Genomic DNA, 26,327 nt, shown 5'->3' with positions numbered 1-26,327 from the left:
AAAATCAAAAACTAACAATCAATTCATATTTTTAAATGGAGATTATTACATATGCCCCGGGTCAACTTCCTAACATCTGTGTGCATGATAGGAACTCAGGAAAATAAACATGGGTACTGAATGGTACCTACAGCCACACGAGCTCCACTCACCCAACACAGGCCTACCTGGATGGACAGCGCTCAACACCAAAACAAGGTCTTTCTCTTAAAAAGAGCATATTTAGTAACACTACTTCCTGAGCTTAAGCTTTCAGTAAGAACCGCCACCACCATCACAGCACTATGGATAGCGTTCAGCACATGCTAAGTGCTACAGGAACCCACTTATTCCTCCCGCTGACCTGCTGGGTCACACGGGAGAAGTCAGCAGAGACAGGACAGGAAAGAGGACAAGAGGGTAGAGAAGGTGGGAGGCGGGGGTCCTGTCCACACGCAGAGGGGGAGCAAAGGTGGTAGGAAAGAAATCTCTTCCTGCAGTCCGGCCAAGACTCCCAAAGAGCAGAGGAGCTTGGCGTCCTGAGATGTGCAAGGACCCATGGACCACCGTCAGCATAGGACTTCATTGCTGTCAAGTCAGGCCACATTAATGGGGACCACTGACGACAGGTCCCCAAGGGTGATGCAAGCAGCAGGACGGGGTGAGTGTGTTAAAGACCTCCTGCTCCATGGATTCCAAACTGTCCCAAACAACTGAAGGGCAATGTATGTAAAAAGCTATCCATAAAACTAAAGAGGAAGTGGGCACCTGCACACGATATAGAAATGACGAGTAAAGAAAATAAACCCTAACCAGCCCATGTTGAGTTAGTAACCCCATATGAGGGTGAGCCTGCAGCGAAAGCAGCTGTTCAAATAATTCTGCAGATTCTGAATCACCGAAGACACTAAGTGTTGCATGATGCACCTGCCAAAATCAGAGCCGCAGACCATGTTCCCTGAGAGGTTGTGGAGAAAAAGATCTCAAGGGCCCTTGTCTCTAACCTAAATGCTCCGTGAAAGGAATAAAGATTTCTTTGCAAGCAAATTCGTCCACTGAACCCTGCATATTTTCCTAAACTGAGTTGGGAACTTAGAGGCCTTAGAAAAAGCCTTTGACAAAAGCCACGTGACAGCCTCTCTGAGCAAGTTCATCAGCAAACGAAGGATGCCACCATCGGATGCCTTGCTATACGGTTACTTGGGAAGTTAATGACACTGAGATGTCTGGGCACTGGGAAGATAGTGCCAATAATACCTCAAGTTAGTCCTAAAATTCTATCATCCTGTAGGCCTTTGAAAAGGGCCAAATACAATTGTCATATCTCACTTGATCCTCAGACCACAGCTCACCAATCAAAAGCAGTAACACATCTCTCAGCCTTATTTATTTTTCTCCTTCTTAAAACCAAGTATCAGTTGGGGAAGCAAGTTGTTCTAACAAGGTGTTCGAACACCTACCACCCCCACTCAGATCACAACGATCTACCATGAAAGAGACTGAAGGTCTGACGAGAGTCCTCATGTGGACCAAGGACCTCCCCAAACCACCCTCGTGAGAATCCCTGGATGGTGCTGTGGCTTTCTCATTTCTAGAACCGTCCCAAAGACACAGAATGACCATTCTCTAACAGAGATGACCTATGGACCAACTAAAACCATGCCAAATTGAATGTGGGGGCAAAAAAGAAGTTACTAGTTTCGCTCATAGGTAAGCATTTTTGTTTTAAAAGGAAACATAATGAAAATGGCAAGCATAACGAAATATAAATCCTGACTTTTACATTTCTATTTAACAGTTTCGAAACCCAGTTTAGAGCATTCACTGATCAGGGGAGAGACCTGAATCCATGCCTAAGGCCCTGGTGCCTCATTGCTGGGTGGTACACAACCATACATGCCAGGTTCACATCCCCACCAGGCAAATCTCCACTCAACACTGAACCTAGTACTGCCGTGTTGAGAGTTACTCAAAATACATAATGCTTGTCCTTTAAGAAATGCACAACTAAGAAAGCACTTACCCTGCACCCAACTTTTATTTCAGAAATGGTCACTGAAGTGAGAAGGCTGAGTCAATCGCAAATTTCCTTTTACAGGGTTATTTCTTCCTGCACAAACCCAAGGGTGTAGAGAATAGCCTGAATATCCTTCCCCACATATAGAACTGTAACACTGAGCTTGAAAGGAAAACCATCAACAGACTGGATTGCCCAGGAGACTGATCAGAACTACATTATGACAGCAACAGGGAAATGAGTGTCACTGAAGTCTTATGAGCCTGAATGCAAAGAAAAACAGTTTCAAGATAGTGAGAAGAAAAATAACTTGGAGTTCCCTGGTGGTCTAGTGGTTAGGCCTCAGGGTTTTCACTGATGCTGCCTGGGTTCAATTCCCCCTCTGGGAACTGTTATCCCACATCGAGCCACTGCATGCCATGGCAAAAGAAAGCAGGAAAAAAGAAGGAAGGGGGGGGGGAAGGAGAGAAGGAGACAGAGAAAGAGAGAGAGAAATAACTTGGACATGGGTTTAAGTCAGTCAGATCCTGGGGAGCTTGCTGTGTTGTGTTTCAGTTGTAAATCATTAGTATAATTTTTTTTGCCCCCCAGTTCCAAGCAGCACAGCCAAAGCACAGCTTCCCCCCGCCCCAAGTCTGCTCATCAGGAAACACTGAGAGTTAGTGCCTGGAAGAAAGAAGATCTGCAAGCTGATGGAGGAGGGTGGGGTGTGAAACTTTCTAAGGCAGAGCTGGTGGGGGTGGGGGAAACGGGCGGAAGGAGGCAGGAGCCTAGTCTACCTAAAAGCAGGAGTTCACAGCCTTCTGGCTTCCAGATGGGGACTGTGGGGGAGGGCCGCCCCCTTCCTTGGAAACCCCCGGAGACTTAGCAGTGACAGCTGTGCCCCAGTCGAGCCAGCCAATTTCCTTTTCCTGTGCTCACCTCTCCTGACAGGCCAGCCTGCTCTATAACCTTTCAATACGATGTCCGTATATAAAAGTAAGGAGTCTTTGGATTTAAGACGGAACTTCATGAAGGAGAGAAATCATTGGGGAAGTAAAATCCACCCCTTGCCAACAAAAAAATTAGTGAACCTCCCCACCCCCACCACAACTCTCTTATGCTGACGAAAGGAACACCTAGGCAAAAAAAATCTTCAAAAACTCTCATGGGGTTTGCAGGGGTCTGACTTCTAGCATGGACAGGGGCTGTAGGATGCCTGGTTAACTGAAGGCAGAAGTTATTAAACCTCACACTGATGCAGTACAAGCTACTGGTAAGCACGTGGGCGGTACACCTCAAAATAGTCACCTTCTTTCATAGGCAAGATTAGGTTAGTCTCTTATAAAGATTTTCAGTTTTCTTCAGTTCCTCAATGCCCTCAAGAAAGCAGACAAAGAAAAAAGAAAAAAAGAAAAAAAGAAAAGAAAGAGGTGCAAAGGGAAGCAGAATGCCCTCAAAGGCCAGAGCATGGTCTGTTTCTGGAATGAGACAGCCTGGCCTCCCTCAATGGATGAGACTGGAGGCATGTGAAGGCTGCTGAGATCCCTGCTTATCTTTTCTGTAAAATGCAGGGGATGATCTTTTCTCTGTCATGGACTTGTTCTGAGGATCCAGTGGGGCGGTGTGAGCGAAGCCCCTGGCATGGGACCTAGCCAAAAGAAGCGCGTGGCAGAGTAACAGCAGCCCTTACTACCTCAAAGGCTGTGCTGTCCTTGACATTTCAGGCAGTAACTTGTGTATAAATCCACTGTCAGCCGGAATGAACATTTGGAAATCAATGAGTAGAAACTCCAGAAAAGGAAAACAAAATTTCTTTTTGTGTTCGTCAACTAAGACACGTGCGAGGGTTCCTCTGCCTTCAGCTCAGGCCTCCTGGAAGAGGCTCCTGCAGCGATGCTGCAACACGAGGCACAAAACCACAGTGTTCCTCGGCCCTGTGACATCTGGGCCACTGTGATACTAGCCCCCTAAGTGAGCATCACAGAGGCCATCAACAGAGGCTTTATTTTTTAAAGGATGAAAAAGGAACAGTACCTCTAATCGCTGTATGCGTCCCTTGAAAAACATAAAGAGGGAAGAATTTGGATAAGCAGCTTCTTTTTTGAGAAGAATTTCCTTTGCTTCATCCAGGCCTGCTTTGTTATCGCTGCCATCCAAGGCAAAAAACGGGCGGACTACAGTATGATACCAGAGCAGCGCTAATCTAGAGGAAGACGGAGAGAAACGGTCAGCGTCGTCAGCTTTCCCTACAGTGCTTCCAAATCTTTAAAACCATCAGTATGTGCTCTGCTGGTAAGCACCCCTTCCGAAAGGCTCACTGTGCAGCCTCTGAAGAAGTACCGTCAGTATCTTTCCCCATTCTAATGTTATCGGTATTTGGAACACTGCAACTTGAGAGCAGAACATGTAAATTCGCATACGCCTTCCACCAGGTCAGAGAACAAGGTGACGGAAGCACAGAGCCCTTCTGAGGCTTCTGGATGGACTGCTGAAGGTGTCACTGACGTAAATCTCTGAATTCTACACCTTACTCATCAATGAGGAAGTCAGAACCAAGAACTGGTTACTACGAATTTACTGTCCCCATGTAACTACATTTTGGATTACTTTTTGCAAAAGAAAAATACCTTCTTCTCTTGGGTTCCCAAAAGATGAAGTGTCACTTTTCTGAGTGGTAGCCTTAGAATCTGAATTTAATTATAGGAACTATAGGCAAAATTATATTAAACTGGGTTGAAATACGTAAGAGGGCCAGATAAAGACACTTTCTCTAGCCTTTGAGGCTGTTCAACTTAAAAAACAAAGCCAATAACTTAAAATTTTCCCACTTCAAACTCATCCCTTTCGAGATAAAGGCCATATTAAACAAGGTGAACAAAAGAGATTCACTGGGATTGGCTTTAACAAACAGACAAAAATGTTTAACCAATAAGTGTTTTTATGTAAATGTATGCTTCTAGCAGGAGCATAAATTTGGTTCTCTTCTGGAGATCAGACTAATTTATATTAGTAGTTCAATTTATCCCTTCTCAAAAAACATTTAGAGATAAAAGACAAATTACCACAAGTTACAAATCTGCTATATATCAAATTAATAAGGGACCACTGTGTAATAAAATATAATGAGTTTCTTGCAATGAAATACTACTGATTTTTTAAATAGCTACCAACTGATTAAGAGTTAACATCCAAATTCCTTAATACTGACATAAGTAGAAATATAGTTAAGGTTCTCTGTGACAGCAAAATCTTTTGGAAAAATTGTGACAAGTGGTGCAATATTAAAGGACATCCAGTATTTGGTAAAATCATTCCCACTGCAAATGGTAGTGTTTACCAGACTAATAAAAAAAAGAAATCACATCACTTTTTAATTGATAAAGACATGGATGAATCCTTGCTCTGGATGGTTACATTGGCTTCTTCACACTTTTCTGTTTAAATAATTATCGTTTAAGTTTAGCCTGAATACCACAATATAACTCAACTTACTTGAACAGTCCAAGCCACGTATAAGACCAATGGACCAACCAGAAGCAAAGGAAAATTACCACCATGAGGATATAAGAATAGAAATTTTAAGACTCACAGAACAGTCACAAAATTTATATCCTCTTAAGTCCAAAACCCAGGATTATGAATCTCAGTGACCGGTCAAGGTCACAAAAACTGCTTATAAATCGTGACTGTTTTGCCTGTTTAGGACTCATCAAAAAAATAAAGAAAAAAAGCAAAAAAGGACATGGTGAAGAAGAGGGACTTTCCAAGTAAGTGAGTAAAATACAGGACTCAGGAGACTGAAGAGAGTTCTCTCCAGTGAGCTGATAACCACCACCAAACACACGGTCCTTGGCGTTGCCTTAAAAGACACAAAGGCATGGCAGCATGTCAACCAACCAAGCATTTTACCTGACGTTTCCTGTAAAGGTTCTGATTGTCGTTTACTTACTTTCAACACTATATTATCTACCAAAGCATTGCAATATAGCTACTCACGTAGCTAAAGGGGCCTTCATGTCCTTACTTTCGCTTGCATACATCAGTGAAGAAAGCCCCTGTAGGCGGTCTCCAGGAAAACCCAGCAGGTTGATGATTTTGAGCAGGTTTGGGGGCACCATGGATATGCAAAGGTGAAAAAGGCCATATCCAAAGCTAACAGCACCTTTCAGTCTGTTTAGGGACTCCTCAGACACCCCTTCAGCCACAATGTGATTATCATTTGCAGCGTCTGAAGTCAAGGGCTCCTCCGTTAGCTTCTTCTGATACAGCTCCTGGAGGGCATTGATGTCCAAATAGCATTTATTGTAAATCTTCCAGGCTTTTCTAAGGATCCACCCACCTTTTATATATGCTATAAAGAGAAGGGGAGAAAGACATGGAAAAATAAACATTCAGAATAATTTTTCTACATGAACAATAAATATACTGAAGAAGGATCTGAACAAAAAAACAATAAAAGTTATTGTCATGGTGCCTTGTGTCTGTTTTGCTTCACTACTCTGGACGACTGCTTGGCAAGAACCATGTACTTTTTTGCTCATTGTTGTATTGAGCCCCTCATACAGTAGTGAGGGCATAGTATATAATATCTGCTGAATGAATGAATGAATGCAAGCATCATTTGAACCCAACTTTTTCCCCCTGCAAATTGTTCTGTAAAACCCTTTACCACATCCCTGAAGTACCATGGTGCTTTCTGGATAAAACTGTTAAATTTAATCACTTCATGTTTATCCGTCCTCAAGAGCAACTTCTAAGTCTAAATTTGCTGTTATATTTATACCCAAGCACTAACCATGGCTATTAGCCGGAAAAAAAAAAAAAAAAAAGCCGGTTTATCAACTGAAAAAAACCGTTAGTACTAAATGCAAAAATGCATCTCTACACAATGCCTATTAGTGGCCTAACCACACCTAACTAGGCTGGCTTCATCTGGTCTATGACAATGACTCAGCCTAGAGAGCTTCAGTGAAGGACGGTGGCAAAACAGAAGCTACCTCATACCTTGGGGTGAAAATTCGTTGTTTTTAAAGCTACCACCATTATTTACCATTTGGCCAATTTTTCTCAACAGAGCCACCTTGAGAATATGTGTCACAAGGACAAGGGCAGAGACCAAGCCTAGGATTTAGCCTGCTCCTCACCCCACTGGCCCCTTTCAGACAGGCCCCCCGGTCCTGGCTCACCCTCTCTGATGAGGAAAGGAAAGGGGAGTCAACATATTTCTGCTTATCTGAGAGCATCATCACCACATACTTGGGGAAAAGGTCTTCCACAGGGGATTTTCTGTAAGATAGTTCTCTCATAACAACAGAAGAGTGTTTGTTGGAGTTCTCTTTGTGGCTCAAGTGGTTAAGAATCTGACTAGTATCTAAGAGGATGCAGGTTCGATTCGTGGCCCCACTCAGTGGGTTAAGGATCCAGTGTTGCCATGAGCTATGGTGTAAGTTGAAGACACAACTCGGATCTGGTGTTGCTGTGGTGTATGTAGGCCAGCAGCTGCAGCTCCAATTTGACCCCTAGCCTGGGAATTTCCATATGCTGCACCTGTGGCCCTAAAAAAATTTTTCAAATAAAAAAACAAAGACTACAATAAAATAAAATTAGAAAATAAAATTGAAAAAAGTCTGCAGTGTAATACATACATGTTTATTTTTATGGTCTACTGGGTCATACACTAAAAATGAAACTGCTGAGATTATAAGTGAATTGTGCTTTTTCACTTCCTTTTTGTCATAGTTTTCTATGTAATAAGCCCATAAATTTACAAGTGCAAAATAAGTACTGCAGGATTTCAGCAGAAAACTTGACTCCCTCTAATCTCCATGATGAACGGGAAATTTAGAGGACAAAAAAATTAAAGCCCTGAATTTGAACCAGGTAAAGAGAACTCAAAGTTTCAACAAAGTCAGAGACTAGAAACTGAAATATGTGCAAAGTTAGGCCCTAAAGAGACAGATTTTGGTTTTTTCCTACCACTTTTTAAGTTCAACTCTGCCCTGAAACAGGTCCCCAGGACTCACCCTACTCCCTGTCCCAAATATCATGACCCAAACATCTGAGATTCCAGGAGCAAAGGCTGAGCGAGGCTCCCAGCAGCATAGCTCCCTCAGGAGGGACCCTTAGTCAGCTGTCAGTTGATGCCCAGCTACTCGGCTGGTAAGCAGGCCTCTGCTGACATGCAGAGAGGACAGTTGAACACAGGGCCCCTCAACCAGCATAGCCCTCTGCACAGCTCCTCTAAAGGTCAAACATAAATCATTCAGCCACCATGACGGTGCCTGCAGAGCCCGGCACAGAGAGCGGAAAACCACAGACTGGTTGCCCTCCCCCTTCGGGCCTGCAGATGCAGGAGAGACGGGACACCCTGTCCGCAGAACTGGGGTAGGAGTTCTCCCCTGGGAAAGGGCAAGAGTGGTCTGGAAAAAGAAAATATCAAGTTACACTAAATGGATCTTGGAATCCATTTTGTAGATATTTTATTTTCTTTTTATGGCCGCACCTGGGGCATATGGACGTTCCCAAGCTAGGGGTTGAATCGGAGCTGCAGCTGCCATCCTATGCCACCGCCACAGCGATGCCAGATCTGAGCCACATCCGAGAGCTACATGGCTGGATCCTTAACCCACTGAGTGAGGCAAGGGATCGAACTCGCCTCTTCATGGATACTATGTCAGGTTCTCAACCCTCTGAGTGACAATGGAAAGCAGAGATTGTAGCTGGTGAGAGGTCTTGCCATAACATTCTGTTTCCTTGTCCTGGATGAGGCTGGTTAACTCTATAATGAAAGATAAGTTCAGCCTTGCCTTTCCTGTGACCCACATAACAGCCTTTGTAAGAAAACAAAGATGACTTAGTTTTCACTAGTGGGCCCACCTCCTCATTATTACATTTACCCCTAGTCAACAGACTTCTAAGACACTTATTCCTCCAATCCCAACTATTCTTGGGGCTCAAAATCATGCATCTCCTTCTTGAATAGCATCATCCTTCCTCTATCCCCCCCTCTTAAATCACACATTGTACACCCATCATGTGTTAGGCAAAGGTACCCTAGCAAGTGCCAGGACACAGAGAAGGAAATGGACTTCCATCCTCTATAACTCTGCTCAGGTTCAGAATCAGGAATCCTTGACCTTCTCAGCAGAGTTAGGAATCACTGGTTCCTTGTACAACCTCTCCGACTAACTTACATGTCTACTGGTTACAGTATCACCCTGAGTTATAATTTATTTAGTCCTTTTTCTCTCTGCTAAAACCATCAGAGCCCCCAGGCCAAGAGTTACATCTCACTCATCTCTAGGCCATTATTATCTATCACCTGACAGCACCTGACACATAGAAAGTGCCCAGTAAATGTGGAGAGAAAAAGACAGCAGACAGACACAGCCCCGCTCTCAAGGAGTTTCCCATCTGTGCCTGTGGGCAAACATGTAATAAAACGTGCAGTGCGGTGTGATGAGTGCTCCAACTGGCTACGACGGGGTCCAAGCAGAGCAAGGGAGGCCAGGGGATGAGGTCAGTGAGGAAGGAGTACATGAAGGAAGTGGACCCGGTCGCCACCTGGGGAGGACAAGAAAGATGAAGTGGGAGAGAAGGTGCGTTCCCAATGGGGAGGGCGGCACAAGGCAGCAGGACTCAGGGGACTAGAGCAGCCTTATTGAGCTAGAGCTGGGGGTTAGGGGCAGGGAGGGAAGGAGGTTCCCCCATGACGTCTGAAGAAGGAATCCGGACTTGATCTTGCAGGTGATGCTGTCAAACAGCTAAGTGTCTGAAGCACAGGTGTCAAGTTGTAGAAAGAGCCTCCAATGGCATCACAAAGAATGAGGCTCTGAAACCCTTCCAGGGGCTGTTTCCACAGGACGGATGGAGGGAGGAAGCAAGCGGGTGTGGGGGCTGAGGAAGAAGGCCCTGACAAACTCCAGTTTAGGGGCCATTTGGGTGGTGGCTCATGTAACCAAAGGAAGATGATGGGAAAATGCTGTGAATGCTGGGAACTCAGGTATGAAATAAGACTGATGGCTCAGGTCCTGGTTTTGTCATCACTAACAGGCTGCGTAAATTGTTCAACCACAAACAAATCATTCAGCCTCAACTGCCGTACCTGTGAAACAAGGAAAACAATCTCGTTTGAGGAAAATTCTTGAGGATACATTCTGCAAAGAATAGTGGGACATGGGACTGATTTGCAGGTCCAGAAGGAAATAAAGAAAACATAATTAAACAAGGTGGCAAGAGCCACCAACTTGATTTGAAAAATTCTTTTTGGTATAAAAGTAATATATACTGCAAAAAAAAAAAAAGCCTTTGGATAATAAAAAGTAGGAAGGAAAAAAAAATGAAGAGAGATGATGAGGTAATTCATTATAAATAACTTCAAATTAGATAAAAACACAAGAGCTCTTTTGAAAATATGGAGCATTAACGAATTCACACAGACTCACTCCTATCCTACCTGGAGCTCAGGTAGTGTGTCACCTCTCCCGCTTCTGTGACACCTGATCCAGATGACACCTATTTCAAACACTCCAAGAAGGAGATTTCCCCCCCCAGAAAATTATCCATCAAGCAAGTCTAAGAAATGGATTTCCACCTAGAAATTTTTTTTTATAGGTTAATAATCCACTGGGTTTCTGAAATGCAAATGAAGTACAGTTTGGGTTATGTGTAACACAAATCCCGAGCTATTCATACAGCAAATGACCAGTAGGAAAGAGAAGCGTATGTTATGATTTAAAAGCAATGTACCCTTTTTAACGTCAAGTTTGCTAGAAAATGCTTTTCTCATTGTGAATTTTAGTTGATTTCCTCTTTGAATTTTCATCTTTTTCAAGGAAATCCCATCTACCTAAGGAGTCAGGTTTCTGCCATCAGCATCAGAGACAAAATTACATATGAGGAAGAATTAGTGTTGAATTTTACAGCAAGCTCTAAGTCTATACCACTCAAGATATTAAAGCTCAAAACCCTGGAAAACATTTGTCTTGAGCAAACTAAGAAATCCATTTATACTCCTCACTAAGGGGTGTTAAAATATAGGTCATTCAGGTATATTAGGAAATCTTAGTATGTACTCAGGTCTTCCATAACAATTTTAACAACCACTTAAACTGGTTATATTTCACTTTAAAGGGTTATTATCACAACTTGAGTCCCACAAAAGAAAAAACCTATCCATCTTTCAATCTATCTAAGGCACTGGTGATGTCTTCAGGTATGACAGAATATCTGGAGACAAGAGGATCAAACACTGATCTTGGTACTAAAACTACTCTGCAAAACACACGGTAAGCACTTGTGCTTTCAATTTCTCAAGGAATCAGTCAGGATCATGCCCAAAGAGGCACCACATTGTCAAAGACTGAACTATGAGGTGTTCTAAAGCTAAGGGTATTCCTGATTGCGTCCACTGAAGAGCGAAAATTCATTAAAAACAATGCTTCAGCATACCTGACAATTCTTGTTTTACAAAAGAGAGCACAGCCAGGTAAACTTGACAGTCAGCTATGATTATCTGCCTTTGAAGCCGGTCAACCATAGAGGGGGTGGATTTTCGGACATCAACCTGTTTGGTGGGAAGAAAAGTACCCATCAATAAATCACACCCACGAGCGATATTCCTGCCAAATAACCATTACTTTATCGTGCAAAATAATTTCACACAGGAACTGTGAAATGTGGTAGTCACTGAAAGCCAAGACCAGACTAACACTCTGAGCCTGGCAGTTCCAACTGCCACCAGGCCCCACTCCCCCACCCCCACCCCACCCCCGCAAAGTCTAGCTTTATTTTGTTAATACAGCGCCGAAGAGTTCTGTGACTCAAAGACAAATATTCTAAGTGATAGAAACTGAGTTCATGGGAAAAGTGAAACGTCCACACAGAACTTGAGAGTTTTATCGTTTCTAAAATAAAGTTCTTACTTATCCAAAATTAAAAAAACAAAACAAAACAAAACACTGCAGGCAAAAAACATCACCCCAAGTAGTAACCTGAAAAGCCACTTTTGCAGCCACCTGCCTTTAGGCAGAACTGATAGAAGGAATTTATCCTTTGGTGCATAGCACTGAGACGGGATGATTAGAACATGATTACATTTTAAGTTAAGGAGAAAACACCCTAGAATTAAAAATTAGTGTTGAACTTAAAGTCATAACTGCTAAAGGTGACCATTTCTATAGAATAAGCAAAAAGTAAAACCAGAAAAACAAACAAACAAACAAAAACCCTACCTTTCAGTAAGATTTTGGTCTTTATTGTAAAGGATGCTAAATGAAGAAAATTCCTCTCAGAACAGTGCATTCTTTTTTTTTTTTTGGTCTTTTTAGGGCTGCACCTGTGGCATATGGAGATTCCCAGGCTAGGAGTTGAATCAGAGCTGCAGCTGCTGACCTACACCACAGCAATGTCAAATTCGAGCCGTGTCTGCAACCTACACCACAGCTCACAGCAACACTGGATCTTTAACCCACTGAGTGAGGCCAGGGATCGAACCCAAGTCCTCATGGATGCTAGTCAGGTTCGCGACCACTGAGCCATGACGGGAACTCCAAACAATGCATTGTTAACACAAAGTAAACTTGAACAAAACAGGTTAAATAGCTTTCATGTGCTTTCACAGTGACATAAGAAATGAAAGGATTTTTGCAGATATGACAATAGTATACATGACAAAATGGTTGGTTTCCCTTTTTTTTTGGATTAGTATAATTCAACCCAGTCACCGTTATTTCTGATCCAATTCCAGCACCCATTATTCTATTTACTCATTACCCATTTGCTCAAGCAAATGTCAATCTATTGATGCTTCTGTTTCTTTGCTTGTAATAACACCTACCTCTGCAAGGTTGCTGGAAAGGCTAATAAGATACTGCACGTGAAAATGCTTTTTTAACTGCAAAGACCTTTACAACTGATAATTATTAACCTATGTGCTAGGTGTGGTACTAGATACTGAGGACAGACACGTAAGTAAGCTTACAGTCTATTGAGAAATGCTGACTACCACGTAATGTAGCAAATGCTCTGAAGGATAAAAGTACAAGGAACTATGGGAACCTATAGGATTTCAACATACCAACAGGGCCTGGGAGCTCAGGCAAGAGTCTGAAGAAAATAACATCAAGGAAGAACTGAACAACAGATACGAACCAGGTCAAGGGGGAAGCATGTTCTAGGGAGAGGAAAAGTCAATGCCCGGTCAGCCACATTTAGGAGTTTAAGAATTCAGTGCAATGGCAATGGCGGGGGCGGCGGGGGGGGTGGGCACAGAGGGCAGGGACACTGAAAATGAAACCAGTAACATATTACTTACATCTTAGTGACTGTCTTTGGGAGAATGAATTAAAGAACAGTGAGACCAAAGGCAGCAATGCTGGTAAAGGCTGCCTAAGGCAAGTGGGGACGGTGGCCAGCCTAGGGAACTGGCAGTGAGGAGGGAAAGTCGCAGGTGAATTCATAAGGTATTTAAGAAAGAAGTCGGAGTTCCCATTGTGGCGCAGCGGTTAACAAATCCGACTAGGAACCATGAGGTTTCGGGTTCGATCCCTGGCCTTGCTCAGTGGGTTAAGGATCCGGCGTTGCCTTGAGCTGTGGTGTAGGTTGCAGACGCAGCTTGGATCTGGTGTTGCTGTGGCTCTGGCGTAGGCTGGCGGCTACATCTCTGATTCCACCCCTAGCCTGGGAACCTCCATATGCCACAGAAGTGGCCCTAAAAAAAGGCAAAAAGATGAGGAAAAAAAAAAAGAAAGAAAGAAGTCAACAGGACTTGGTCCCTGACTGGATGCACGGTTTGCAAAGGGAGGAAATCAAGGAGAACTCGGGCCCTTCTGAAGCCAAAAGAAACAGTACTTGAGGCCCACCAGTGGCTTCCTTGTGGTGGACACTATAAGCAAGAGCAGAGATGAAGCCACCTGGAGTGACATAAAAGAGCAGAAAAGACAGGTGGCTTTTGAGGACTGTAATCAGCAGACTGGTTTGTCAGCTGCACAAGTGACACACGTTTGACCCTGGGTGCTCCAGAAACATCAGGGGTAGGGGGAATTCCTCCCCAAAGCCTAGAACTTTAGTGCTGAAAGGTGAAAGAAGAATCAGGAAAGTGTATTATGATGTCACTGTGATTTGATTTGTAACCAAGGGCTGGGGAGGCCTGGGGAAACGAGGTTAACAGCTAAGTTCCTGAATTATGCCAACACACAACATATATCTCAATACACATATGAAAGCTTCACTCCAAAGCCCTTGCCACATGGCTCACTGTGAAAGAAGCTCACTTTTAGACACTAAAAGAACATGCACTGAAAGTTCACTCATGTGGCTGAAAGGGGTTCCATTCTCGTTCTTTAAGAAACATGTTTTACATTATCAAAAGGTGTAAGAAACATTTAGTGCTTTCAGCCATGTTGTAAACACCCAAAAAACAAGTAAATGAACAATGTTCGAAGTAAGCAGCACACAGCACACAACCTAAAGACAGAGGACTTACATTCTTCTTAATTTTGTTCTTGATTGTTTCAATTACTCCAGCCTCTTCACTTTCACAAAGCTTTTCTGTCGTTTTTAAGTCATCACATGCCAACTGCATTTTTTCTTCCTCAAATGTCATCATGGCATTCTTCAAAAAAAAAAAAAAAAGTGAATGAATCAGTAAGTGTCTGAAAATTCAGGTCAATTTATTACAATATAACTCCAAATGAGAGAAAAAAATCTAAATAAATTATGTAAGTAAAAAATTAGAATACCCTATTCATTTAAAAAATCATACTCTCAATATGAAATAAGAACATACCTCTGTTAACACCAGCATGGAAAAACATATGGTAACCAATCTCCTTGCAATTACTGTCCTACATCTTTATTGTTGCTTTTATTAAACCCAGTAACAAAAACTCTGTATAATTTCTGATTGGCCCATTTAATTCAGTTTTTAGAACAGTCTCACTGAAAATACTTTCTACCTACGCATGGATCCCTGGGTCCAATAAGTACAGCTCAAAACACTAATGAAACTTCAGCTAGTAGGTACTCTTTGCAAATTATGTCTTCTCAGGGACAGCAATTCCAATGGGCTCATTTAGAAGGAACTCGTTTGGTACTGTCCGCAGTGAAGAATTCCACTGACAGCTTGTTTCCAAGTACTTGATCCTGGTAGATGTTTTTCAGGTCATATTGGACTGGGTAGGAATGGTCCTTTCTCTGAGGAAAACCTGCTACGTTCCCCCAGAAGAACTGAGGTTTCTGATAAATGGGCTATAGGAGCAGAGACAGGTCACCAGGTCCTTGGAAGGCCCTGAGAACCCATCGTCACTCACTCCCCACTCCCTATCACGTCCTCCCCATCCCGATGTCCTGGGCCTCCTCAGTGTGACCCTAACATCCTCTTCCATTCTAGCCAAATCAGACCACAGCCACCTTGGCCCAAGCCTCCTCACCACATCCCAACCCTGCCACCATCTCCCTCCCCACCCGCCTCACCCCACCCAGCCAAGGCTTCTGTTGTGTCTCCCTCACAGCCTTTTTAGTCACTTGGGTATGAGGTACAATCCCCACCCACCACCACTTTCCTTAAGATCTGCAACTCTGTCTTCTTGCAAAAAGTAGGCCTTAAAAATTGTTTTAAAATGGAAAAAAGTTGTCATGTTGCCTGGCAATAAGAATAAAGCTTGAATGAAAACTGTGCCACGAGAAATGAGTGCCTCTGACTAGTGCTGCCAGGCTTCGTATATGACCTTTTGCTGAGACCTTTCTAAATCTAAATCTAAATGCTTTCTCCATTTTACTTCTGAGATCTCTACTCATGATTCCCCCCCCCACCCGTTATACAATTTTATGATAGTGGTTTTTTTTTTTTTTTTTTTCCCCTTTCCCTTTTTTGGCCGCATCCATGGTATGAGGAAGTTCCTGGGCCAGAGATCAAACACAAGCCAGATCCTTAACCCGCTGTGCCACATGGGAATTCCAATTTAAAAAAAAATTATGTGGTTGAAAGTAGTTTATGTGACAAGTGTTTCTGAAAAATAAAGGTAATCAGATTTTCTACATGGCCCAATTTACTTTAAAACCTAACTACAACATATTCCCTTAACTACTAAATTTTAATATTAGAAAAGGCAATGAAATAACTTTAGCTTACTGATTTAGCTTGTCTTTCAGTCCACATTTATTTAGTACTTTTAGAGTAAACTTTTATTATCCAAAGTCTGACATTTTTTTCCCAACTCTGATACGGTTTTAATTTTGGAAAAGCTCTTTCAACTACATGTTTATTTTTTCTTTTCCTTCTTTTTTAAATGGCCACACACTTGCAACATATGGAAGTTCCCAGGCTAGGGGTCAAATCGGAGCTGCAGCTGCCAGCCTATGCCATAGACACAGCAAAGCCAGATCTGAGCCACATCTGCAAGCTAGGCCACAGTTTGAGGCAATGCTAGATCCTTAACCCTCTCATCCAGGCCAGGGATCGAACCTGCATCTTCATGGATACTAGTCAAATTCCCTTCCACTAAGCCATGCTGAGAACACCTACATTTTTTTTTTAAAGGATTCTGTTTGGGAAAAATACTCTAGAAGTAAGGTATAAGCATTTTATTTTTAAGTTTAAGAAAGGATATCCCATAGGTGTTGATCAGCAAACATTTTATTCCAGTTTTAAATTGTAAGAGATCTTCCACAGTAATGTATCTATGCAGCCAGAGACCACTAAAAAACATGTTAGATATTTGTTTCCTTCTCCCAAAACCTCTTCCCACATCAACTTACCAAAAAACTGACAAAGCTGGCTCCAAAACTCATTAATGGGCTATGATTTCTGTTAAGAAAACAAAATAAAATTATTTTATCAAATTTTATTTTAAAAACATTTGATATGCCACAATCACTATATATATTCCTAATAATTAGATAGAAGTTGTTAAAGTTTTCAAGCCAATTAAACTACCCTAGGGAAAAAAACAAAACAGTAAAAGGGACAAGAAAGTTCACAGGTCTGCCTACCAGGACAGAATCTCCCCCAGATTCTTCAAAGCAAGATCAAGAAAGTCACATTATAAGAGATGTTGCTTTAATAAGCCAATCCCAAATCTGAAAACATGTGGCTAAAGGAAGATGATTAATATACTTAAAAACATTTTTTAATTGAAGTATATAGTTAATTTATAGCGTTTCAGGTGCATAGCAGTGATTCAGTTCTACATATGTATCTATTCTCTTCTAGATTCTTTTCCATTATAGGTTACTACAAGATCTGAACGTAACTCCCTGTGCTATACAGTGGGCCTCTGTGTTTATTTCTTATATAACAGTGTATATCTGTTAATCACAAGTTCCTCATTTAGCCTTCCCACCTCTTTCCCCTGTGGTAACCATAAGTTTGTTTTCAATGTCTGTGAATCTATTTCTGTTTTGTAGATAAGTTCATTTGTATCATTTTTATTTTAGATTCTACATACAAGCGATACCATGGTATTAATTTTTTTTTTTAATTTTCCCACTGTACAGCAAGGGGGTCAGGTTATCCTTACATGTATACATTACCATTACAGTTTTTCCCCCACCCTTTCTTCTGTTGCAACATGAGTATCTAGACATCGTTCTCAATGCTATTCAGCAGGATCTCCTTGTAAATCTATTCTAAGTTGTGTCTGATAATGTTTTTTAAATACAAAACATGTTGAAACTTTACACAGGTTAAAAAAAATTGTTATTTTCAGAGTAGAAAAAGGGTTTTACTACTAAGCCAGACTTGGCAAATTCACTTCTCCCACTAAAAGAACTTTAAGAATGCCTCTCCACGAGTTCCCACTGGGGCTCAGCAGTAACAAACCTGACTAGTATCCATGAGGATGCGGGTTTGATCCCTGGCCTCACTCAGTGGGTTAAGGATCTGGCATTGCCGAGAGCTGTGGTATAGGTCTCAGATGCAGCTCAGATCACACGTTGCTGAGGCATAAGGTGGCAGCTGCAGCTCCAATTCAACCCCTAGCCTAGGAACTTGCATATGCCACAGGTATGGCCCTAAAAAGACACACACACACACAAAGAATGCCTCCCCAGAGTCAGTCATCCTCCACTCTAACACAGTCGTTATCCAACTTTATATATAAACCAAATACGAAGCCAAATCAAACTAATACCATTTCAATTTAGAAAAGAATATAAATGTTCTGCTTTAAATTTTACTACCAGTACCAAAATCCAAATCTTGGTAAATGACACTAAAAGGGAAAGTTGCAACTGCCTTCTTAAAAATAATTTTATTACTTTTGTTATTATATAAATAATATATGGTCATTATCAAAAAGGCAAGAACAATCCCCTATTGGAAATTCAGTTTATGTCCAAGCGGATCACCTGCGTGCCTGGTGGGGGTGTGTAGGGAGGGAGAACAGGCACGTTTATGTGGCAATGTGACTGTACATCCACACATACCCAGTGTTCACAGGAACATCTCTGTACCTAATACCTTTGCAGGGAAGTCCAATGCATTCTTGGGATAAACTGCTGCGGAAGCATTGCTGACTCCAATAGCATGCACATCGTTTTCCTCTTGGAAGGTGGGGATTTCCTCTTGTTTAGGGGTCAGGGATCAGAACTCAATTTATTTGAATCGTTAACCCTCTGTTACAATTTTGTTCCATCTTCCTAGTACCTTCTCACATTCTACAATGAAGAACAGTTGTGTTTGTCCCCACCTAATAGGATACTTAAACCTACAAGAATCAGAAAGGTCAAGTCACTTGTGAAGAACCCCGCAGTAGGGCCAGCTCAGGGCACACTGGGCTGGTTCCAACCTCCCTGCCCTCTGCACCAGAACAGATGTTAGTTTTCCACGCCACAGCTCCCCATCCTCTGCAGAACAGGTTTGCATAACAGGTCCCCTCTAGAAGGCTCTTTTCTGCCCCTTATCCTTCATCTCATGCCTTGCACACAGCAGGCATCCGACAAACATGAATTAGTGAAGGAATCAAAGATAGAGCCCTGCCTTGCAGAAACAGATGCATTTCAATCAAGAGCTGATCAGCCCGGCTTCCCCCATCTCTGCCCTTTCCGTGCTTCCAGGTTAATCACTGTCCACTTGAAAAATGAAAGAAGCTGAATCGAGAGCCTAGTGTTGCTGCATGTGCTTCTTGTTCTTGACTAAAATTAGGTTTCCGAGAGCCAAGGCTATTAATGATTCATGGTGCCCCAGCCTCGCCCTCAGTACTTCACATACCATCTTAACATTTAAGTGACAAATCGGCCCAATGGAAACATCCCCATTCCCCCCCGCTCCACCCCAGGTGAGGTCCTGTCTCTACAAACCCAGGGCACCTAGGCCCAAAAGACACTCGGAAAATGAACCACGGAAAAGCAGGTAGCCTCACACACTGCACGTTACCTGCTGTTTGTTGTAAGAGCTTTGTTTAAAAAAAAAAGTCACTTGTTTCCTTCATCGTTTTTTTAAACTCAAATTAATTCAGGTGATCCTACCTTAATTTACTTCATCTAAATCAATTCTGGCCCCCTACCTGTGTAACTACATCCAACTTACTCAATTTGGAAATTTGGAAATGTTTCCCAAGAGGCTAAGAATCAATACTTCAACACTGACGCTGTGGGAGAAGAGGCTCCGAGCCATGTCAGCATGCTCATCCTGGGAAGAGTAAACAGTGACGACATAGGAGCAGAGCGACATCTTATGCAAAAGTTGAGCATAAAGGTTAAGTATTAGAACCAAAGTACAAACCTTTCTAAACACCAAAAGATACATGAGAAAGGCGGTTGGGGGCAAGTGAACTACATGACACAGTGAAAACCTCACTGACTTAAAAGAAGGGGGGATATAAAGTCATACACATCCAAGCTGATGGGGGTAAAAAAAAGGTAAGTAAACAATCATGTTTTTTGTTTTGGCCACTCCCACAGTATATGCAAGTTTCCTGGCCAGGGATCAAATTCAAGCCATAGACACAACCTGTGCCACAGCCACAGCAACACCAGGCCAGCAATCAAGCAGCACCTCCACAGTGACCTGAGCTGCTGCAGCTGGGTCCTTAACCCACTGCACCACAGCAGGAACTCCTCTATCATGTTTCTAAATGGATGCTTACAAAGTGAGGGAAAGGAAAGAAGAAACAAGGATAGGAATGAATCTTCTTTGTATATACCTCTTGTTTTGTAGATCTGACTTTGGAACCATGAAAATACTGTATATCACAATATCATTTTATAATAATGCAATCCCTAAAGATCGAACATAAACTAAATTAAAAAAAAATTTTTTTTAGTCTTTTTAGGGCTGCACTCGCAGCACATGGAGGTTCCCAGGCTGGGGGTTGAATCAGAGATGTAACTGCTGGTCTACTCCACAGCCACATCCAACACTGGATCCGAGCCACATCTGTGACTTACACCACAGCTCATGGCAGATCTCTGACTCACTGAGCGGGGCCAGGGATCAAACCTGCATCCTCAAGGGTACTACTAGTCGGGTTCATTAACCACTGAGCCACAGCGCAAACTCCAAATGTATCTGAATGCAAATCCCAATGGCAAAATAACCACAGAGTACATAACTATTCCAAGTGACTTTAAAATGGCATGATCTAACTGCACATCCCTATTACAATACACCCTTAAAAACAGACCCCAAAATATTTCAAAAAATTTCTTTTCAGTAATCATATTTTTACCAGTCAGGTTGGTACTACAGCTGCTGGGCGTGTAGTTTATGATACAGCTATGTGTAAGTACGTTGGTATTTGCTGAGACCAAGGATTTTGTGATAGGAAAAAGGATGAAGTTAATTAAAAGCCTAGAAACAATCACCACCCAGTAGCATTCAGCATGATCTGGCACCCTCTCCAAATACATTAAGTGAAAGAGACCATAGCTCCTCAATTCAAAGCTCAAGCTCAAGGACAAGAAACTTTCAAAAGCCTGGTACATTTTGTTATAGCAGAAACAAGGAGGTTTAAAGACTACATTAGAGCTGTAAAGAGGTTCAAGGCAAAGATGAAACAATTTGATCATAATTAAGGGTACAAACAGCAATAGACTGAAATATCCAATGAGGTTAAACCCTAAGTTAGTAATACTTTTTAGTTAAAAACAACAACACATGGTGGATCTTAGAGAACCAATTCCTTATTTTGGAAACTGGTAAAAAGGGGAAAAGAGGAGTTCCCATCATGGCTCAGTGGTTAACCAACCAGACTAGTATCCATGAGGACACGGGTTTGATCCCTGGCCTTGCTCAGTGGGTTAAGGATCTGGCATTGCCTGAGCTGTGGTGTAGGTTGCAGACACAGCTCAGATCCTGTGTTGCTGTGTCTGTGGTGTAGGCCAGCAGCTACAGCTCAAATTCAACCCGTAGCCTGGGAACCTCCATATGCCGTAGGTACAGCCCCATAAAGACAAAAAAAAAAAAAAAAAAGTGAGCAGAAGTAAATAAAACAAGATTTCCCATGACTTGATTAAAGCTGGTTGGTTAGAACATAGGAATTGATTAAACTATTTCATGTACTTTGGAAAATACAGGATATTTTTCAAAACAAAAATTTAAACGTAAAAATGCTACCCAAAGATGATGTCTTTTGGAATCCTCTGATGAGAAAGATTCTAATGATCACTACCGTAGTTTGCTTTTTGAATATGAACCATCAGTAATTAAATGGCTTAAAATGATCTCTCTGTATCAAGAATCTCCCAATGGTAGGAAAATTATTGAAAATACAAAGAAGCAGGGATGGTCTGTTTCTAAATTTACAAACATTGCCATGGAAATGTAAAAAAGTTTCTCCAGCAGATTGAAAATTGAACTGATGAAGATTTTGTTTCTTAAAATACAGTGGGAGGGAATGTACACATTTGATTCTCACAGGAATATTTTTCCATTAAATGGACATAATTACAAGACAGTCTCTCACAGAATATGCTTCTTCAAATGTATTTTATCCCCCAGAGTGGCAAACGGCTAGAGCTGTTTAAGCTCTGGATTTTTCTGCAATGTTCTATATTCATAAAATGTTGCATTCTTAAAGAATTCTCCAAAATGACTTTTCTCCCCTTCAAATGTGTGGGGGGACTGGACTTGGTGTATTACTAAGGAAATCTGGGGCCATCTGAACCTCATCGGCCCATGGCAGTCATCCCTGTCTCACTACAGCCTTGAGATCTCAAATGTGGAGACTGAAGAAATAACCACATGGATTCAACCCCCGCCCTGCCCCGCCCCGCCCCGTCTCCGACTGCTCTTAAAAGGGCATTTTCTGTGACCCACGCTGTTTTAAAAATCACAGTACCAGAGGACTACAGGGGTCAACTTCATACAATGATCAATCAAGGCACCATTGAATGCTAAGACACCAGGCACCATTCCTCCAGAAACACTTTTCCTGATAGGACAAGTGATATCCTCTGGTCTGCCTAGTATCTCCAAAAATGGGCGTTAAGGGGACGAAACTTACTGAGTATATTTCACTTATCTTTCCAAGAGTAAAATAATGCCGACCGAAGAAAAAAGCTCAGTCCGTGAAGGTGATCACTGCAACACTGTCCAGAATAGGGAAAATCTGGGGTTAAAAAAAAAAAAAAATTGTCTATCTATCTAGAGAAAAGCTTCATGACACTGGATTTGGCAATGATTTCTTTGATATGACACCAAAGCAGAGGCAACAAAAGTAAACAAAGATGAAACAGACTACTGCAAACAAAATACTTGAATTCAAGAATCACAATCAGCAAAGTGAGAAGGCAACCTATGGAAATGGGTGAAAACATTGTAAATCGTATCTGGCAAAGGGTTAATGTCCAGACTATATAAAGAACTCCTACAACTCAATAACTACCTGATTGAAAAGTGTAAAAGACCTGAATATATCCAAAGAAGATATACAAGTAGCCAACTAGCACATGAAAAGATCTCAACATCACCAAAGACTAGGAAAATGCAAACCAAAGCCACGAGACGCCACATGATACCTATCAGCATAGATACTATCAAAATAGCAGAAAATAACAAGTACTGGCAACACGTGTTAGAAGGAGAACGCTTGTGCACTGCTGGTAGGAATGTAAAATTGTGCAGCCACTGTGGAAAACAGTTTGGCATTTCCTCAAAAAAAGAGAAATAGAATTACCACATGATCCAGAAATTCTACCTATGAGGATATACCCAGAAGAACTAAAATCAAGAACTCAAATAGATGTTTGTACGCCCATATTTTAGCAGCCTTGGGAGTTCCCGCTGCACAGTGGAAACGAATCCAACTAGTATCCATGAGGATGCGAGTTCGATCCCTGGCCTTGCTCAGTGGGTTGGGGATCCAGCATTGCCATAAGCTGTGGTGTAGGTTGCAGATGTGGCTCAGATCCCATTGCTGCTGTGGCTGTGGCGTAGGCCGGCAGCTATAGCTCTGATTCGACCCCTAGCCTTGGGAACGTCCATATGCAGCAGGTGCAGCCCTAAATTAAAAGGCAAAAAATAAATAAAATAATTAATTAAAAAATTGAGTAGCATTATTCACAGTAACCAAACGGTGGAAGCAACCCACGTGTCGATAGATGGATGAGCGGATAAACAAAAGATGGTACATATAAACAATGGATGTTATTTGCCCTTAAAAAGGAAGGAAATTCTGACACATGCTGCAGCATGAATGACCCCTGAGGACATTATACTAAGTGAAATAGCCAGTTCCATAAAGAAAAGGACTGTGTGATTCCATGTGAGGTACCCAGAGCTGTCAAATCTAGAGACAAGGGAGTCAAAAGGAGGGTATCAGGGGCTGGAGGAAGGAGAGAATGAGGATTAAGGGATAGAGAATTTCAGGTTTGCAATGAAGAGTTCTGGAGATGACATGCACACCAATGTGAGTGTACTGAGCACACAATTGTACTAACAGTGGTTAATTAAGATGGTAAACTTGATGTTAGGTATATTTTACCACAATGAAACATTTCTGAAAATGGAAGAGAGTCTACGATCGAAAAAAAATGACTCAAAATAACCAGATGGAATATTATAACCTAGAAAAATGCCTGACAGAATTTAACGTGAAAACAAAATCTCTGTGTACACTATATTCCAATATGCATAGGCAATAAAAAAAATGAGTATTTTTGTGAGGGCAATAAGATTCAAGGTGATTTTGTCAATTATAAATATGTGTACAAAGGGAATAAACAGTCACAACGAAAAGCTGCACTAATGATCATCTCACTTCAATAATGTCACCGGAGGCATTCTCGCCACATTTAGACACTTCTTAGAAAAGTAGATCATTTAAGTCAATTTACTTGTTCTAAATATTCCCTGTGATTTGGCTGTTGCTTTGATACAGTTTCTCAGCAGAACATACTATCCAGCCAACCAAACAGAATAATGGGGCAACTCAGCAGCCAAACAACTGAAGCCTCTTATGTGGGCGTGAGTTGTTCACTTAGTGACGAGCTGAGGCTGAGCTGTCCCCAGCTGTGGCCCAGAGCACCGCTTTCATCAGACTGACAGAGAAATAGCCCCAAAGAAGGAAAGAGAGGTACAGGAGTTTACCTCCCAACAGTCTGTTTTTCCCCAAAACAAATATAAATGATTCAGGGATTGCTTTTTGTTTTACCTATACAAGCAGTGTAAATAAGATTTTAAATGCATCTCTTTCAAAATGAAAAAGAAGAAAGGAGGCCAGTAGGACAAAGAGAACTACACATTTTCTTGCTATTTGAACTAATTCTCTTATTTAAAACTTTTCTTCATTTGGAATAGTGAAATCTTCCCTCTACCTAGCTCACTCTTCCCTACCCTGCTAAAAAAAAATAAAAAACTCTAAAGAGTTTAATTAAAGCTGAGTTAAAAACTAAAACATGCTGAAATCAGTATTACCTAAAGCCTTGAAATGTTTCCATGTCAAGGGAAGCTGACCACCTGAACGCAGACCTCACTTAATTTGTACTTGTGGTTTCTGAGTAGTTGGCTCAATTTTTACTGTCCTTTGTCTCAAGTTCTCTAAGTACCCTGTGCTATTGATAGGCAAGATGAACTAGATTCTTCTTCAATGAATTATGTTTTCCAAATACATTGATCTTACTTTTTTTTTTTTTTTTTTTTTGGTCTTTTTAGGGCTGGATCCATGGCATGTGGAAGCTCCCAGGCTAGGGGTCCAAAGGGAGCTGCAGCTGCCAGTCTAGACCATAGCCACAGCAATGCCAGATCCAAGCATAGTCTGTGACCTACCCGCAGCTCACAGCAATGCCGGACCCTCAACCCACTGAGCAAGCCCACCTGCATCCTCATGGATACCAGTTCGGTTCTTAACCCACTGCGCCACAACAGAAACTGCTGATCTTACTTTTTAACACCATTCAGAAATGGAAAACCATCCCAGTGAGCTACTTGGAGAATTCAATCCTAATCTTAAGATGCTATAGCAACAATGCAGAATGGCATGTCCAGCTGCCCATGCCCAAGAGCATACAGTTGTTCCCACTCACTGACTAAAGAGACTGAAAGATTTCTCTCTTGTTATACCATGAAAGCAGGGCAGAGCAGTGACTTTCTCTGCACCTCATTCTTGCACCAGGCCTTCACCAAAAATGGTTAAAGGCCATCTGCTGTGTGCAGAAAAGGGTCCTCAGAAGCGATGAGGGAGAAACCCTAGATCACAGGTCTAGAGAGAAGAGTGCCCTCTTCCCTCAGATGGGGGCCAAGGAAAATAAATGTGGAAGAATTTTTCTTGGCATGATTTCTAATTGTTGAGACTATTTTTTGCAGGTTTTTTTTTTTTTTTGTCTTTTTGTCTTTTTAGGGCCTCACGTGCACCATATGGAGGTTCCCAGACTAGGGGTCCAATCAGAGTTGTAGCTGCCAGTCTACACCACAGCCATAGCAACGTGGGATCCAAGTTGCATCTGTGACCTACACTGCAGCCCAAGGCAACACTGGATCCTTAACCCATTGAGCAAGGCCAGGGATTGAACCCGAGTCCTCATGGATACTAGTCAGGTTCGTTAACCACTAAGCCATGATGGGAATGCCAGTTCTTCCCTTTTTTAAGTGTCATTGAAGTATAGTTAATTTATAAGGCTGTGATAATTACTGCTATACAACAAAGTGACCCAGTCATACATATACACATATGTATACACTCTCTCAGATTCTTTTCCCACATAGATTATCACGGAATATTGGGTAGAGTTCCCTGTGCTGTACAGCAGGTCCCTGATGGCCAACGATTCCAATAGGAATACCTCAGTGTTTCTTGCCAACTTTGATTTTTACCTTCTCTAGGGTTTTTTAGATGATATATTAATAAGCCTTTAATCACTCTCTACTGCATTTCTGTATTTTAATTCTCTGCAGAATGCTTACTATTTGATA

General features: G+C 41.9%; 1 protein-coding gene across 4 annotated transcripts in view; it reads right to left on the bottom strand.

The window, feature by feature from the left end:
* The window catches only part of TTC39C (tetratricopeptide repeat domain 39C), a 108,445-nt gene that overhangs the window by 43,675 nt on the left and 38,443 nt on the right, over positions 1-26,327 (bottom strand). Inside the window, exons 1-6 of one of the 4 annotated variants that reach the window (XM_013999262.2) lie at positions 18,438-19,927; positions 16,736-16,784; positions 14,463-14,591; positions 11,429-11,543; positions 5,975-6,329; positions 4,013-4,181 (exon numbers count right to left, since the gene is read on the bottom strand). In XM_013999262.2, the coding sequence (XP_013854716.2) occupies positions 4,013-4,181; positions 5,975-6,329; positions 11,429-11,543; positions 14,463-14,591; positions 16,736-16,784; positions 18,438-18,511 (891 nt within the window). In that variant the 5' untranslated portion in view covers positions 18,512-19,927. Of the gene's footprint in view, positions 1-4,012; positions 4,182-5,974; positions 6,330-11,428; positions 11,544-14,462; positions 14,592-16,735; positions 16,785-18,437; positions 19,928-26,327 lie in introns of those variants that run through there. The other 3 variants (XM_021096193.1, XM_003356384.5, XM_021096194.1) reach the window with 3 other exon arrangements.

Source organism: Sus scrofa, chromosome 6, assembly GCF_000003025.6.
Source record: "Sus scrofa isolate TJ Tabasco breed Duroc chromosome 6, Sscrofa11.1, whole genome shotgun sequence".
Taxonomy (NCBI): Eukaryota; Metazoa; Chordata; class Mammalia; order Artiodactyla; family Suidae; genus Sus; species Sus scrofa.
This window is presented reverse-complemented; position numbering and strand designations above follow the sequence as displayed.